Source organism: Labrus bergylta, chromosome 3 (assembly GCF_963930695.1).
Source record: "Labrus bergylta chromosome 3, fLabBer1.1, whole genome shotgun sequence".
In the NCBI taxonomy this organism is placed as follows: Eukaryota; Metazoa; Chordata; class Actinopteri; order Labriformes; family Labridae; genus Labrus; species Labrus bergylta.
The window spans coordinates 19800885-19814737 of NC_089197.1; the positions used below are offsets into that span (position 1 = coordinate 19800885).

At 38.1% G+C, this 13853-nt stretch overlaps 3 protein-coding genes across 7 annotated transcripts in view; 2 read left to right on the forward strand and 1 right to left on the reverse strand.

The window, feature by feature from the left end:
• The first annotated feature begins 2604 nt into the window (after positions 1-2604).
• Positions 2605-6279, forward strand: terb2 (telomere repeat binding bouquet formation protein 2). Its single transcript, XM_029277080.2, has 7 exons — positions 2605-2941; positions 3052-3133; positions 3214-3353; positions 3663-3724; positions 3818-3879; positions 3967-4040; positions 5389-6279. Exons 1-7 carry the CDS (start codon positions 2878-2880, stop codon positions 5499-5501), a joined length of 597 nt encoding a protein of 198 aa, XP_029132913.2. The 5' UTR covers positions 2605-2877; the 3' UTR covers positions 5502-6279.
• Positions 6280-7238: 959 nt separating this feature from the next.
• sord (sorbitol dehydrogenase) lies at positions 7239-11124 on the forward strand. Its single transcript, XM_020632511.3, has 9 exons — positions 7239-7434; positions 7552-7585; positions 8097-8261; positions 8502-8661; positions 8821-8939; positions 9390-9455; positions 9597-9775; positions 10360-10481; positions 10613-11124. Exons 1-9 carry the CDS (start codon positions 7381-7383, stop codon positions 10776-10778), a joined length of 1065 nt encoding a protein of 354 aa, XP_020488167.2. The 5' UTR covers positions 7239-7380; the 3' UTR covers positions 10779-11124.
• Positions 11125-11974: 850 nt separating this feature from the next.
• Positions 11975-13853, reverse strand: part of apba2b (amyloid beta (A4) precursor protein-binding, family A, member 2b) — a 55320-nt gene continuing 53441 nt past the window's right edge. For all 5 annotated transcript variants that reach the window (XM_029277085.2, XM_065952891.1, XM_065952895.1 and 2 more), the window contains one exon: positions 11975-13392. In XM_029277085.2, coding sequence (XP_029132918.2) covers positions 13321-13392 — 72 coding nt within the window. In that variant the 3' untranslated portion in view covers positions 11975-13320. The remainder of the gene's footprint in view (positions 13393-13853) is intronic.

Below are 13853 nucleotides of genomic sequence, written 5' to 3' on the forward strand. Positions count from 1 at the left end.
CTTTTTATTTGCTTTTATCTCTTTTAGTTTCTTACATCTTTTTAAATCTTTGGTCCTCTTGGTCTCAGCTCGTGTTGTTGGGTTCTTGTGTTGCCTGGGTTCTTAAAATGGTTCTTGTGATGGTCGGGTTATATATGTCTGTTGGGTATCGTGCACTATGGGTTCTTTTCTGTTGAATTGTATTTAATTATTCTTAGTATTTTGCATTTGTTTGTTCTTGCTGTTGTTTATGTTCTTCTGTGTTTGCTTTGGTTTGTTCTTGTTTTTGCTGTTTGTCAAAGCACTTTGTAAACCTGTGTTTTTAAAAGGTGCTATATAAATAAAGTTATTATTATTATTATTATTATAAAAAAATTAAAATACAGTCACTCACATTATCATTAAACCATTCATAGTAATTCCTGTTTTATTGAATAATTCACATCATGAACCACTTGTGATATGTGATCAGTGAGAGTGAGGCCAGATGGTCATTCATTGATCATTACGTGATCATTCTTATTGGTTCTACTATATAGCACTGTATAAGGAATTATGAAGGGACTAGTTTCGGTAACTAATCACAAATACTCAAGTCACTTCAATTAAGATGTTTTTTTGTGGACTTTTATGACTTATTATCAAGCCTGCACTGTAACTTGTAAACACAGAGTCACAAAGTCATCTACTTAGTAACTTTGAAAATAAAATTGAGCACTAAGTACAACTTGTATGAAATTAAAATTAAAAGAAAAAAGAAAAAAAAAGAAAAACCAGATCATTTATATAGATGATCAATTACAGGTCAACCCGATTTAGAAAAAAAAAACTGTATTGCAGTCTATAAGACTTTAATTGCCACAAACTTACCCCAAATCAAGCCTCCTGCACTGGCAGGGGTGAGACATAATAAATAAGCGTACAAATATAGATCCAGATACATACAGCATAGTCTAATACACAAATACCTATGCATAAACATCACTCTGGAACCGCAGGGAAATGTAGACGCCTAGCATAAGAAATGAAAGGGGACCGCATTGCATTGAATTTGTTTAGAGACCCTCTTAGAGTGTGTCTAATTTTCTCCAACTTTACACAACTTAATACAGAGTGAATCCAATTTTCATATGAAGGAGGAGCAGGGGATTTCATACCGACAATTTATCACCACCCCCTCAGTGTCTGATACTGAAGCACAAGGTGACCTTTAGCAGCTGTATCTCACACGGACAGAAAGCCTGTTTGATATGTGATGAACTCTGTGAAATAGTCACAGTTTGGTTTGATTTAGGATAAGACCATTGTCGTTATGTTATGTATGTCACGTGATGTCACTGCAGCGCCTAACAAAACACACAAATGTTACATTATATTCCTAATTTCAAAGTGACATGACAACAGTCACATGACGCACATAACCCAATGTGCCTTCCAACTTATATTAAGATTTTGTTTTCAAAGGACATGAACCTCAGTCGCCTGGGTGAGAGTCATCCATCCAACCATCCATCCACCACCACCTCCTCCAACTTTGACATTTCTCACTCTTTATACATAATTAACTCTTTATACATCCCGGGGGTGTCTCATACAGCCACAATGGTTTTACATTGAAGTCACATAAAAAGCCTACAGCGTCACTCTAAGACACAAATGGAAACAGTCTGGTTGAGTTGCAGAGGGGTGATGACTAACTGAACAGAACATCACAGGAGTTTGAGATAATTTAGACTGACGATTTGGAGAAGCAGAAACCTGATAGACTGCTGCTATTTATACATTAAGAATTAAAGGTAAAAAAGTAACACATACTCTGAGTACATTTTGAGAAGACTTACTTTGTAATTTTCTTACACAACTTTTACTTGTAATTAAGTAAACTTTTAATATTGTAACAGGACTTGAGGACAGAATTTTAGTTATTCTTCCACCTTTAAATATTTCATTTGGTATTCCATTCATTTTCTAATTTTCAACACACTCATGTCACCTGGTGGGTATGGTAAAGACAGTTCTGGAGGATATAAATCTTAAAGAGGATCTAATCCTTTTCACACAGGGACTTCATTGTATGATCTTAGAGTAGATAAAGCACCTGACATCAGATAACACAGAGGTCTACCTTGGCTTGTGGATGACACAATTGATTCAGAAAAATCTCTATGTGAAGGTTAAGGAGAAGGGCTGCTCATAATGATCTTCTTTGGCTGTCTGTTGAATCCTCATTTATTTCTCTATCCAGGGGCGCCATGGCTGAGAAGGTCACATTGAAGAAACCCTTGGTATAAACAGAGTATTTTCCAACTAAAAAAAAGACGTGATTTAAATGTTAATAGGGCAGTAAAGCAGGAAACAAACCCACATTTTTACAACCAGTCAAAAAAAATCCTCTTATCATCACCTCGCTTACCTTATCATTAACATGACTTACATTGTTACTTTCAACAAAGGAAATAAAAATTTGTTTTATCCAAAAATTGATTTAATAATATAAAATAAACTATAACACGTTTGGATATATTTATTGTAAATCATTGTTTTCTTCTAATTTTAAATCTTAATATTTCTCTAATATGTCTTTACAAAGGTTTCAAGTAGACAGCTTAGGTTACATTTAGGTTTGTCTATTAAAAAAAAAAAAAATCCTGGCATTGAAACGCGAATTTACGACCGTATCCCACAGCACTTAAATGCAGCAGAGTTAGAACTGAGGAGTTGAGTTAATGTAGGTGGACAGGAATCACAACAGGCTAGCTTCAGAGATATCTGCTTAATCACTTTTGCCAAACTTACATGCTAAAGCTAACTAGATAAAATTTACCTCCATTGTGAACTCGGATCAAAGGTCTCGACTCAGGCTAATCTAACAAGCTAATAAGGACCGCAGCTAACATCATGTTTATGAACAAGTCCGCCTGGTTTTCAAGCAGTGTGCCTCAGACACGTCAGAACATTTGGAGTAAGTGACTTATTTTCAGGTCAAGATTTATACTAGAAGCTGCCACTAGCATTATTTCTAGCTGTCATGTAAGTAACTGTATAAAGTAGTTATTATATATTGTCTTGTAGTTTTGGAAGGTGGGATCATGGCTAATTGGAGAAAAGCAGATTACCTTTTCAGTGAAGATGCCACATGTCCTGATACTCAGAGGTGAGAGTGATGAAGCTTCATTTGTGAGTTAGCCTTTTTTTTCTTCTTCTCCAAACTACGATTCCATTTGTGTATTTCAGGATATTTGAGAGCAAGGATTGCCTCTGGAACAAGGTGGTGGTTTTTCACAGCTTGTTCCTGTCCGTCTGTGAGATGCGCCAGAGTGTGAAGTCAGTGTGCATCGGTCACTATGTGCTGCCTCCAGCCTCGGTGCAGGAAGGTACTGCAGAGTCAGTGATTGTACCTCAATAAGATAGGTACTTTTACAATCTGCCATGCCATGCTAAGATAAGCCTGAGAGGTTGCAAAAATAATTAAGAAAAGAGAAATAAGTGGAACACATTTCTACAAAAAATAAATAATCCATAGTTAGTTTCAGGACTCACAGGGGGAGCAGTCTCTGTTTGGTTTCACTTCTAATTACTCTCTAAGAAAGTCAAAGCGAATAATGTCAGACATCAGTGAATTATTATAAGTTTCGCAAAGAACAATTTTATGACTAAAACTTAATGTTTCTCTTATATTTCAGAGGTGAGAGGAGTGGTAGGGCGGTTGATCTGGGAGCGTGAAGTTGAGCAGCCAGTGGCCCGGGTAGGCACACCATGTGATGGAATAAAGCCGCCCAGCAATACAGCAAATCATATATTTTATGGTAATCTCCATTAATTGAAGTTCGTTAAACAGCGCTCCAATGAGAGAGGTAGCTGCAAGAGTGAAGATGAGTACAGTGAAGACAGAAGGAACTGGTATGTTAAGTTTCCACTGTGAGTGTTTTGAACTAGAACTCCTCAATTGAACTAATTCACACCTTTTGCTTTTTTTTTTTTTTGCAGTTCTGAACCATCCGACACAGACTCATCTGAAAGTGAAGTATGTGGTCATGATCAAGATGGAAACAAGCTAACAGGTACGACATTGATCAACAATTCCTGTGGGGTCTGACAAAATGTCTAAACTTGTTACTCTTACGCAGTGTTAATTTTGTCAGTGACAATATTGACTAAAAAAAAGTATTCGTTGACATACTTTTCTTTTCTTCACCAAAATGAGGCAACAACATTAAAGCGAAATATATTGACAACAAAACTTTTGGGGAAATGTTTCATAAAGCCATGATAAATAAACAGAGAAGAAATAGTTAGCTGTGTTTGAGCCAACAACCAAGTTTGGTCCCAGTTGACATCCTTTAAAACAAATTATCTGCTACCAGTGCGCTGCAGGTGATTCTCCCTGCGTCCTTGTGTCTTTCTCATTGTTTATGGGATGACTTCTTTTCCCTGCTGTGTGTCAGTGATGAAGCTGAATGAAGCAACTGCTGGGCAATGACATCTTAAAAACAGCAGCCAGTCTTGTTGAAAGGAAGAGGAGAGATAACCTGTGGACACGTTTATTCAAATCAAACAATAGGATTGAGGGAATAATTCACTATAGACTAGATTATGGCAGCCAATAGCACCATGAATTGTGCCTAATTTACTCCTGCTATCTGCTCCGTCTCGAGGTCCAGTTACAGCACATTGTGCTGATGATGCTGACTCTGAACACACCCCTAAAGATTAGCAGCTCTGTGGTGTATGTTCTTGTTTTACGTCAGACTGTGGAGGGTCACCTCACCCCAAGACTCAATAATCCCCAATAAAAATGATCTGCATGGTAGGAGGCAGGACTTGTGTTAAAATTACGTTAGCTAGTAGCTTTCTTTAAATTTCCATGTGGCACATTTCCTTTTTTGTTAGTACTTTAAATTGTGACTTGGGAGAAACATCTTTATGAGTCCTTAAAGAAATAAACTTTACCTCTTATGCTGACGGAGCTCACTTCTGGCTACATTTAGATAATGAGCTGTGCAATCCTTTAATGAATCAGGCCCTGAGTGTCAGTTTTATTCAGCTGAGTTGACTTTTAGTATTCTCACTTTTTATTGACATTTTTACAGCCAGGAGAAATATCTTCCTGCAAAATCAAAGAATCAGGAAACTGTCTGAGAAATTGTAACTAAAACAGGGACTAAGATGTGACCAAAATGAAAACGGAGTTCCATTGACTACATTTACACTAAAAAAAAACTAAATGCAAAAACTAAAATGTGAATAAAATCAACTACAATTTTCTGAAAGCAACATCAACTAAATTTAAATTCCTTGTCAAAATTAACACTGCTACTGAGATAATAATATATTTGAGTTGTTATTCACTGCGTTGGTAAACATAATCCCTTTTCCTGCCAACATTACACATTACTATACTTACTGCAGGGTACATCAGCATGGACAATGTGCAGAAATATTCAGGTGATCTGCATGATTTTCATCCCGGATGTTTCCGATGCTCCAACTGTAAAACTCGTAGCTGCTTGCAGCACATGTGAGCAAACGTGCACCGAGAGAGAGCTTCTTCAAAATGGACTAGGTTTCAGTTTTGCTGTCCATGTGGCAAGCTTCATGTTGTTTTTTTTTTTTTTTACAAGTTTTGCATTCCTGAGCTGAATCTGCATATTTGATGCAAATCAATTCAATGACATAATACATTTGTGAAACATTCATTTCATTGTGTCAAGTTATTGTTCTACCGATCCATCATTGTACTGTAACTAAATATTACTTTAGCCCTATTTAAGGAGCTCTATGTAACTCTGACACCTAGCGTTTGAAATTGGTACTCAAAACATTAGAGAGAGCTGTCCCCCCCCCCGACCCTTTTCCCCTTGAGTCAATATCGGAAGCTTCACTTTACACAGCTCTGCATCGGTCTTAAAACTTTCTGCGCTCTAACCTCTCCATTTTACAAAACTTCTCCAATATTTATCTTAGTTTTAACACATTTCTGGTCATGGAGCTTTCTAGACAATGCAGAGTCTTTTTAAGTTGTGTACAATCAGTTATCTGATCCAGTTTGCTTGCCTGCCTTCATCACTGCACCACCTGTTGGTTTGCCGTTTGCCTGGCTCACAGAGGGACGTCCATGTTGGGGCGCCTTAAAACTGCCCACCTTCTCTGGTCAAAACAGAAACAAACCATTCTGCATCCCTTAATGTCTGATAATATAGTAAGGTCATGTTATGATTTAATTCAGTTACTTTCTTACATATTGGACCGTTAACTAAACTCAGTTTGCAGGCTATAAGTTGGACTGTAGGCTAAAGAGTACTCGGGTTACAAATTAAGCAAAAAGAGTTAGCCTACCTGTAGTTGTACTGACCAGAATGTCCAACAGTGCTCTTTATTAGTGAATGTTTTGTAACTGTAAAGTGTAGAGAGAGAGAGCAAAGCAGAATACCCTTCAAATCACTCAGTTGAAAAGAAAAACAAGGGCCATAATCTGAAACACTCAAAATGTCTTTAATAAGGTAAAATCTAAAGAAAGTCGTAAGTAAAATGTTATAAAGTGCCAAATGTATTTCAGAGAAGAAATAGTTTAATGGAGAACTGAATATTGAGGCTCTGTCTCAGTGACCCTTCTCCTTACCGTATATGTTGGAGAAATGATCCAGCTGAAAGCCTGGGAGTCTTCACCAATTTGATTACCTAACAAACAGGTAAACAAAGAACAAAAAACAGCCTCTGCTTTTAAAAAAAATAATAATATTGACTCCGTCTGACTGTCTGTTCTGTGGCAAGAACCCCTACTTTTCACATTCCTCCAGCAGATGCCCTACACCTCATTGCCTCACCTGAGTTAGTCTTCTAAAAGCCTTACTTTTCTGTTTGAACACTCAATAAACTCTGGGGTCCTGTTCACGTTAAGGGCCAGCCCACCAAAAATCACTGTTTATTTAAACTTTGCTCCTCACCTGTAAGAGACTGGCTCTGACTGTTTCTATTGGACAAGCTCATCAGACTTCGTGCACTGCGACCATGGACTGCGACTGAAGTTAAAGGGAGTTGTGAATTTACGTAAAAGGCATATTGACAATGCAGGCTTAATTACGTCTTTTTATCAATACTGAAAAAAAAAGTGTTTCCTATGTATACATATTATATACATTTTAACTAATGTTGCAAAATGTCTCTGTGAGGTAATTTCCACCCCTGCAAAATGGACTGTGCCGCGGTTTTCGACCAATCACGTCCTTTGTTTTGGTGCCAGCCCCACTCTCAGGAAGTCGTGTCGCTGCTGCTGCTGCTGCTGCTGTCTATACTTTGACTTCATTCAGAAGAAGAACAACTCAATCTGACGTTTGTCTGTTAACTTGGACTTAGTATTTGTCGGACTCATCAGCTCGTTGTCTGCTCGCTGGTACGTCGGCCATGGCGCAGGAAAACCTCTCCGTGGTGCTGCACTCAAAAGGAGACCTGAGGCTGGTAGGGGGACCGACACAAACCTGTATCATTTTCAAGACATTTTAAAGTTAAAACCTGTTTTATATCAACTGACTGCAATTTTTGTTTTTTTTGTTTTTTTTAATCAATTTTTCAAAGGAAAATCGACCTATCCCGGAACCAGAACCAAATGGTGCAGTATGACATATTGAATAATGAATAGGCTACTTTTACATGCATTTTAAAACATTTAAATAGCCTAATTGAAATTTAAAAAAAAAAACATCCACCTCTTTCACTAGCGTTTAACAGTCTGTTTACAGTCTGTAACTTTTGCTGCTTTGCTAAAGTGCTCATGATGGATAGGCCGGATCTTTGTAATATAGCAATAAGTCAGGTCTTTTTACCTGCTCTTTTGTAATGTTAAAAGACAAAGAGTAAGGTATTTTACCTGCTTTTTGTTATGAGTTGACGCTATACAAATACAAATTGATTGATTGATTTATCAGTTTCAAGCTTCTGTATGTCGAATTGAGTTACACCTGCCCTGCTGCTGTTTAACCTCTTATTCTCTTTCATTTAATTTAGACTACAGAGAAACCAGTCTTTGCTTTTTGGGGGGGTATTTGAAATGTACTGATGAATCAGAAGGTCATTTTAGCATGCCTGTGCTTTTTTCTTTTTTTCTTTTTTTTTTTACTCAGAGGTTTTGCTCCAGATGCACTCTGTGGGAATCTGTGGATCAGATGTTCATTACTGGCAGAACGGCCGAATTGGGGACTTTGTGCTTAAAAAGCCGATGATACTGGGTCATGAGGCTTCAGGGCGGGTGGTGAAAGTTGGAGCTGCAGTCAAGCACCTTAAAGTGGGTAAGGAGCGTGGGTGTGGCAGAGCAGTGATATATCACATGTAGTGGCGTAATGCATTGTGCATAGATGCACTCTCCCATTCTTTTGAACGGAAAGTTTAAATGGGAGTTGTTTTTGTTGTCATGTCTGTTATGTGTCATTTTTAAGGTTTAACTTAATCTTAAAAAAAAATGTATGATTAAAAAACTGCAGTCCCTAACTGTTGAAGTGCTTTTTAAACTTCACCTCATGTTTTTGTAGGTGACAGAGTGGCCGTTGAGCCTGGTGTTCCCCGTGACATGGACGAGTTCTTCAAAAATGGACGCTACAACCTGTCTCCTACCATCTTCTTTTGTGCCACACCCCCTGATGATGGAAATCTGTGCAGATACTACACTCACAGTGCCAACTTCTGTTACAAGTAACAGTTTGCTCAGGATTTTATCGCTTTGCCACACCAGTGATTACCCAATCAAATCTGCACGATCTCTTAACTGCCAAAGGACTCTCTTGCTTCACAATTGCGTATGTCCTTCCCCATTTTTCTTCTTTTTCACTCTCACTATTGTTCACTGCTCAGGTTGCCTGACAATGTAACATTTGAGGAGGGAGCTCTAATTGAACCTCTTTCTGTGGGGATCCACGCCTGTCGCAGAGCTGGCGTTACCCTCGGCAGCAGCGTGCTCATCTGTGGTGCAGGTAAAAACAATTCAACTTATATTTAAACAAGGCTTTTGTATAGCACGAATTTACACAACAAGATTCTTCAGAGTATTATGCAATCATGTATAAAATACATGCTGGGACTGAAATTAAACAGCATGTCTCTACAGGTAAGGAATCTGGTTAAACACTCATTGGTTGTCGTTGTGAGAATCATACTGACTCAACAAAACCTGAGTGAAAAGCTTGTGAACCTGAACGCATCGTGTTAGAGACTTAAAACTGAAAACAACACTTCAGACAGCTGTGTTAAGCTGCACCAGGTGAAACAGTGGATGTTGCTGATCATGCATTATGTCTATTACAATGTCTAAGAAGTGTTCATAGTCATGTTGTAAGAATACACCTTGAAACATTAGATTAGTGGATATTTACAAACCTGTCTGCAGTTTAAGGAATCTTGTTTATTTCACCTCTTCCCACCAGGACCAATAGGGTTGGTCTGTTTAGTCGTGGCCAAGGCAATGGGGGCCTCACAAGTCGTCATCACCGGTAAGACACAAGCTTTATAAACATCCAACGAAACTGAAAGGTCCCAGACCGGAAAAACATAAACAAAAAATAATTTCGGTTGCATCTTCTCTTCAGTGGTTCAGTCTTTTCTCTCTCTCTGTCCACCTCTCCTGTGCTCAGATCTGTCTTCAGAGCGCCTGGCTATGGCCAAAGAGTTAGGTGCAGACTTCCAGGTGACAGTGACGAGAGGAGACGCACCCCAGCAGCTGGCCCAGAATGTAGCAGACATGCTGGACGCTCAGCCCCACATCACTATTGAATGCACCGGTGTTGAGAGCAGCATTCAAACTGCCATCTATGTACGTGATTATGCTCAGTAAAGACCATTCAAAGACATTGTCAGAATGATAAAGCAGCTCTGCATAAACTACATGCAGTAGTACCATACATTCACTCAGGTGCTGCACTTACTTTCTGCTCTGGAGTATTTGTAATTTGCTCTATTATTTTCATTCAGTGCATTCTTTACCTCTTAAGGTACTTTTTACTATCCAGATCAAGACTTTTCAAAGTATTTTGCGTTTTAATAGTTTAAATAGCTTAACAGTAAATCAAATATTTAAAATGGGCTCAACCTCGCAGCAGGCACTAAAGTTAAACATTCATTTCATGATAATACTTCTGCAAAAAAAAAGAGTCCATTAAATTTCTGCTGTGGCTTTTTAAACTTAAAATAAACATTGTCTGGAATAGTTGTTGTGATGGGCATTACATTGTAATGGAGTATTTTAAGAGTGAGGTATCACTGTTTTACTTAAGTGAAGAATCTGAATACTGTCTCCAATTGCTTGTAAATATGATGCTATATTTTTCGAACTGTAAATCAAGCTGCAGACTATTTGTAGACAAAATGACCCTTGATTGATATATTTTTTCCCGTCAGGCGACTCGTTCAGGAGGAGTGGTGGTGCTGGTTGGTCTCGGCTCTGAGATGGCCACTGTTCCCCTGATCAATGCAGCTGTAAGAGAAGTGGACATCAGAGGTGTTTTCCGCTACTGCAATACGTAAGAAATGACCCCTGCAATGCCTCTCTTGAACTCTTAGCAGATGTTTTTAAGCAGAATAAAAGACAGCTCAGTTATTCTGTATCTCAGAGATTGATCTCTTAACTCGTATGTTTTTGTCTGCCTTGCAGCTGGCCGATGGCCATTGCCATGTTGGCTTCAGGTAAAGTAAACGTAAAACCCCTCGTGACCCACCGTTTCCCTCTGGAGCAGGCGGTCCAGGCCTTTGAGACCACGCGTCAGGGTCTTGGGATAAAGGTCATGTTAAAGTGTGACCAGACTGACCAGAAACCCTGAACGGACCCGCTGCAGTGACAAAACCTGACTAATTGAGAGCAAGTCAGCATAACAGATAGAATCCACACACTGGACTTTGACCTAAAGAAAGATAACAGATGGAGCAGCTCAAAGTGACGCACTAACAAAAACATTGTGACAAACAACTGACCGCTGCACTACCTGCAGGTCGGACCTGTTGTAAGCATTAAGTGGTACGAGCAATTATTTAATTAGGGACAACTTTGTTTGTTAATCAACATTTTAATATTTCATCTTAGCATTTAATGAATTTTGAATGATTGATGATTTACACGAGCACTGAAGACAAAGAGAGGCCTTGAAAAATAAAGTCAGTTTAACAAAATGTTACTGGTTCTGTCATCATATCTTGTTTTCACAATACTTGCATTACCGACATAGAGCCAGTAGGGGGAGCTAGATACTTGAAGTAAAAACGACATAGCAGTATTTTTGTCCCAATTTTAAGCTTATAATAGTGGAGGGGGGTAAATAGTATATATGGGTCTTTAAAGTGAAGATCAACCTGAAGCTGACTCATTAAACAGCCTCATTACTGTTAGCCTTATAGTGTTGTAAATGAATAAGAGATTACTTTCACAACACACTTTACTGACATGTCTGAGTACACATTCTTGATCTTATCGCGTGGAATCAAATGTTCAAAACATGTTTAGTTATTAAACATTTTAGAAATGAAATTATGCAAGATATTTACTTTACAGTATCGTACCAACACAAAGACTGAAACACACGTACCAATGGACTTCAAACTATGACTTATCACTGCCAATGCAAATTCAACTTCACAAAAGGTTTAAGGTTTTGTGAAATATTCAATGTTTTGTTTTCCAACATCTCTCAAGAGTTTTCTTACCTCTTATTATTAATTTTAAAAATGTTCACCTATGGGTAGCTCCTCTTTTCCATAATTTTGAAAACCTACTTAGAAGTGCGAAATGAAGGCACACATTGAAAGTGCTTACATGAAATATCCTGATAATCATAGTAAATACTGCCTTTTCAGAGTAACAGTTCTAAAGGGCAACTCATGAGACCACACTTTTTATTACTTAAGATGATGAGATATTGATTTTCAGTTTTTCACTCTCTCACTCGTATTTGGTCGGTAAAACGTATCCTGTGTCCTTTAATGTATTTTTCTTCAGTCAGTTTCCCAGTCCAACAAAAACAGGCAGGTTTAGCTCAGATTTTATTTTCTTGCCACAATGACATGAAACTACTTTACGAGGCATGCACACACACATAATGTTCATATGGTTCAATTCACTACAATGCATTGTAGAAGCATTACCTGGTGGCAACGCTTGTTTTCTGTCACAGTGTGGGTGATTCACAGTTCTCTCTCCTCGGGAGACTGAAAGCCAACATACGGGGAAGATGTTTGCAGAGACTAAACCTGTGTGTTCGGTTTTTTTTTGTTTTGTTTTTTTTTCAACATGAGAACGATACTAGACAAGTTTCTCTTTATGTACACACATTCTAATACTGCTTATGGCAATGGGACAGCTCACATGACACAGTTACATTCACAATCCACTCATAGTATGCATGAGTTTCAGTAAGGAACACTAGAGATGAACACACAGTAGAGTAGCACAGAAAATAAAACTGTTCGTACATGTGACTTTGATATCAAAAACATAATTAATGCATGTCAATAGTTTTATTCAGTTGCTTGTTATTTCAATGTGTGTGAGTGTTTTTTTACATGAGATTTAGAAAAGACCTTTATGCCATTCCGAGGTTGAGCTTGTGTATTGCCGTACAATGGAGGAAATCAAACGGATATGGCATTACTCCCATAAACCCCTGCTGCAAGCATTGGTTTGATTCACATTACATTTGATCAACTTAGCATATTTAAAACCCTAACATTTCAAACAATTCACTCATTCCCCTTTTTACTGGTAACGACTACAACATCCGGCAATTCATTGTTTTTTTTTTTTGTTTTTTTTTGCCATCATTGAGGACCGCTTTCATTTCAACAGCAAAGATTCATGGAATATTCACAATGCAGCCGTGTCCCCGCTCTCCCCACTGCCTTCCATATTAGCAAAATATGTATTTACATGAGAAATAAATAAACAGAGAAGAAATGAAACTATACAAGAAGTATAGTAGAAGTATCATATTGCATTACATGGATATAAAAAAATAAATTGTGATGCATTCACTCGATAAGTCTGTCCACAAAATCTCACAGAGGTGACACAGGAAAGCACAAACAGGACAAATAAATACACACACACCCACACACACGCACACACAGACACACACACAGTCTCTTCAGTTGGTCAGATGGAAAATCTCACATCAATAAAATGACCATTGCATGTTAAGCACATATAAGGGAAGAGATGATAAAGAATTCATCAACTCAAAGAAAGATAAATTAAAAGAGTCTGCATGGAGAAGTAATCCCCGCCCCTGTCAGCGGTCAGCTTGGTTTGCCCTGTGAGATAACCAATCAAAGGTGACTGACAGCCTGTCCCGTTGAACACTCCCTGGCCATTGTTCATATGTACATGGGGGTCTCCTGTCCTGTTAGAAGTCTGAACATGGCCGCTGGCATAGTCTTCATGTGAATCTGGCAGTGACACAAGAAAAAAAAAAAAGCAATTTAAAAGACCAAATATTTAAAGTGTTTTCTTATAGATATTAAGAAGATTGTCTATTTGTGTTTGTTTGAGAATGGCGGATTAAGAAATTATAATTGCATATTCTTGGATGCTCTCTTTACTATTTTTTTTAAATAGTGAGTAGTAAAAATGGATGATTTCACACATGCCCAATACTTTCTGGCACAAAAAAAATCGCTCACAAGTCCTTTCCTTTACAATGTTTGAATGGGTTCCAGCCATCCTTGTGTGAAAACAGAAACTTCCATCCACACCTGCATTTTTTTTTAGCCTAATTTTCACGAGCCAAAACCAGCATCCAACAGATGCACGTTTCCTTGTAGTCTAGCTAGTACTAGCTGTGAATGCTAATATAAGTTTATGGTTACTACATTTCCCATAATGTTACTGAGTAGTCTCTTTTGTAGGA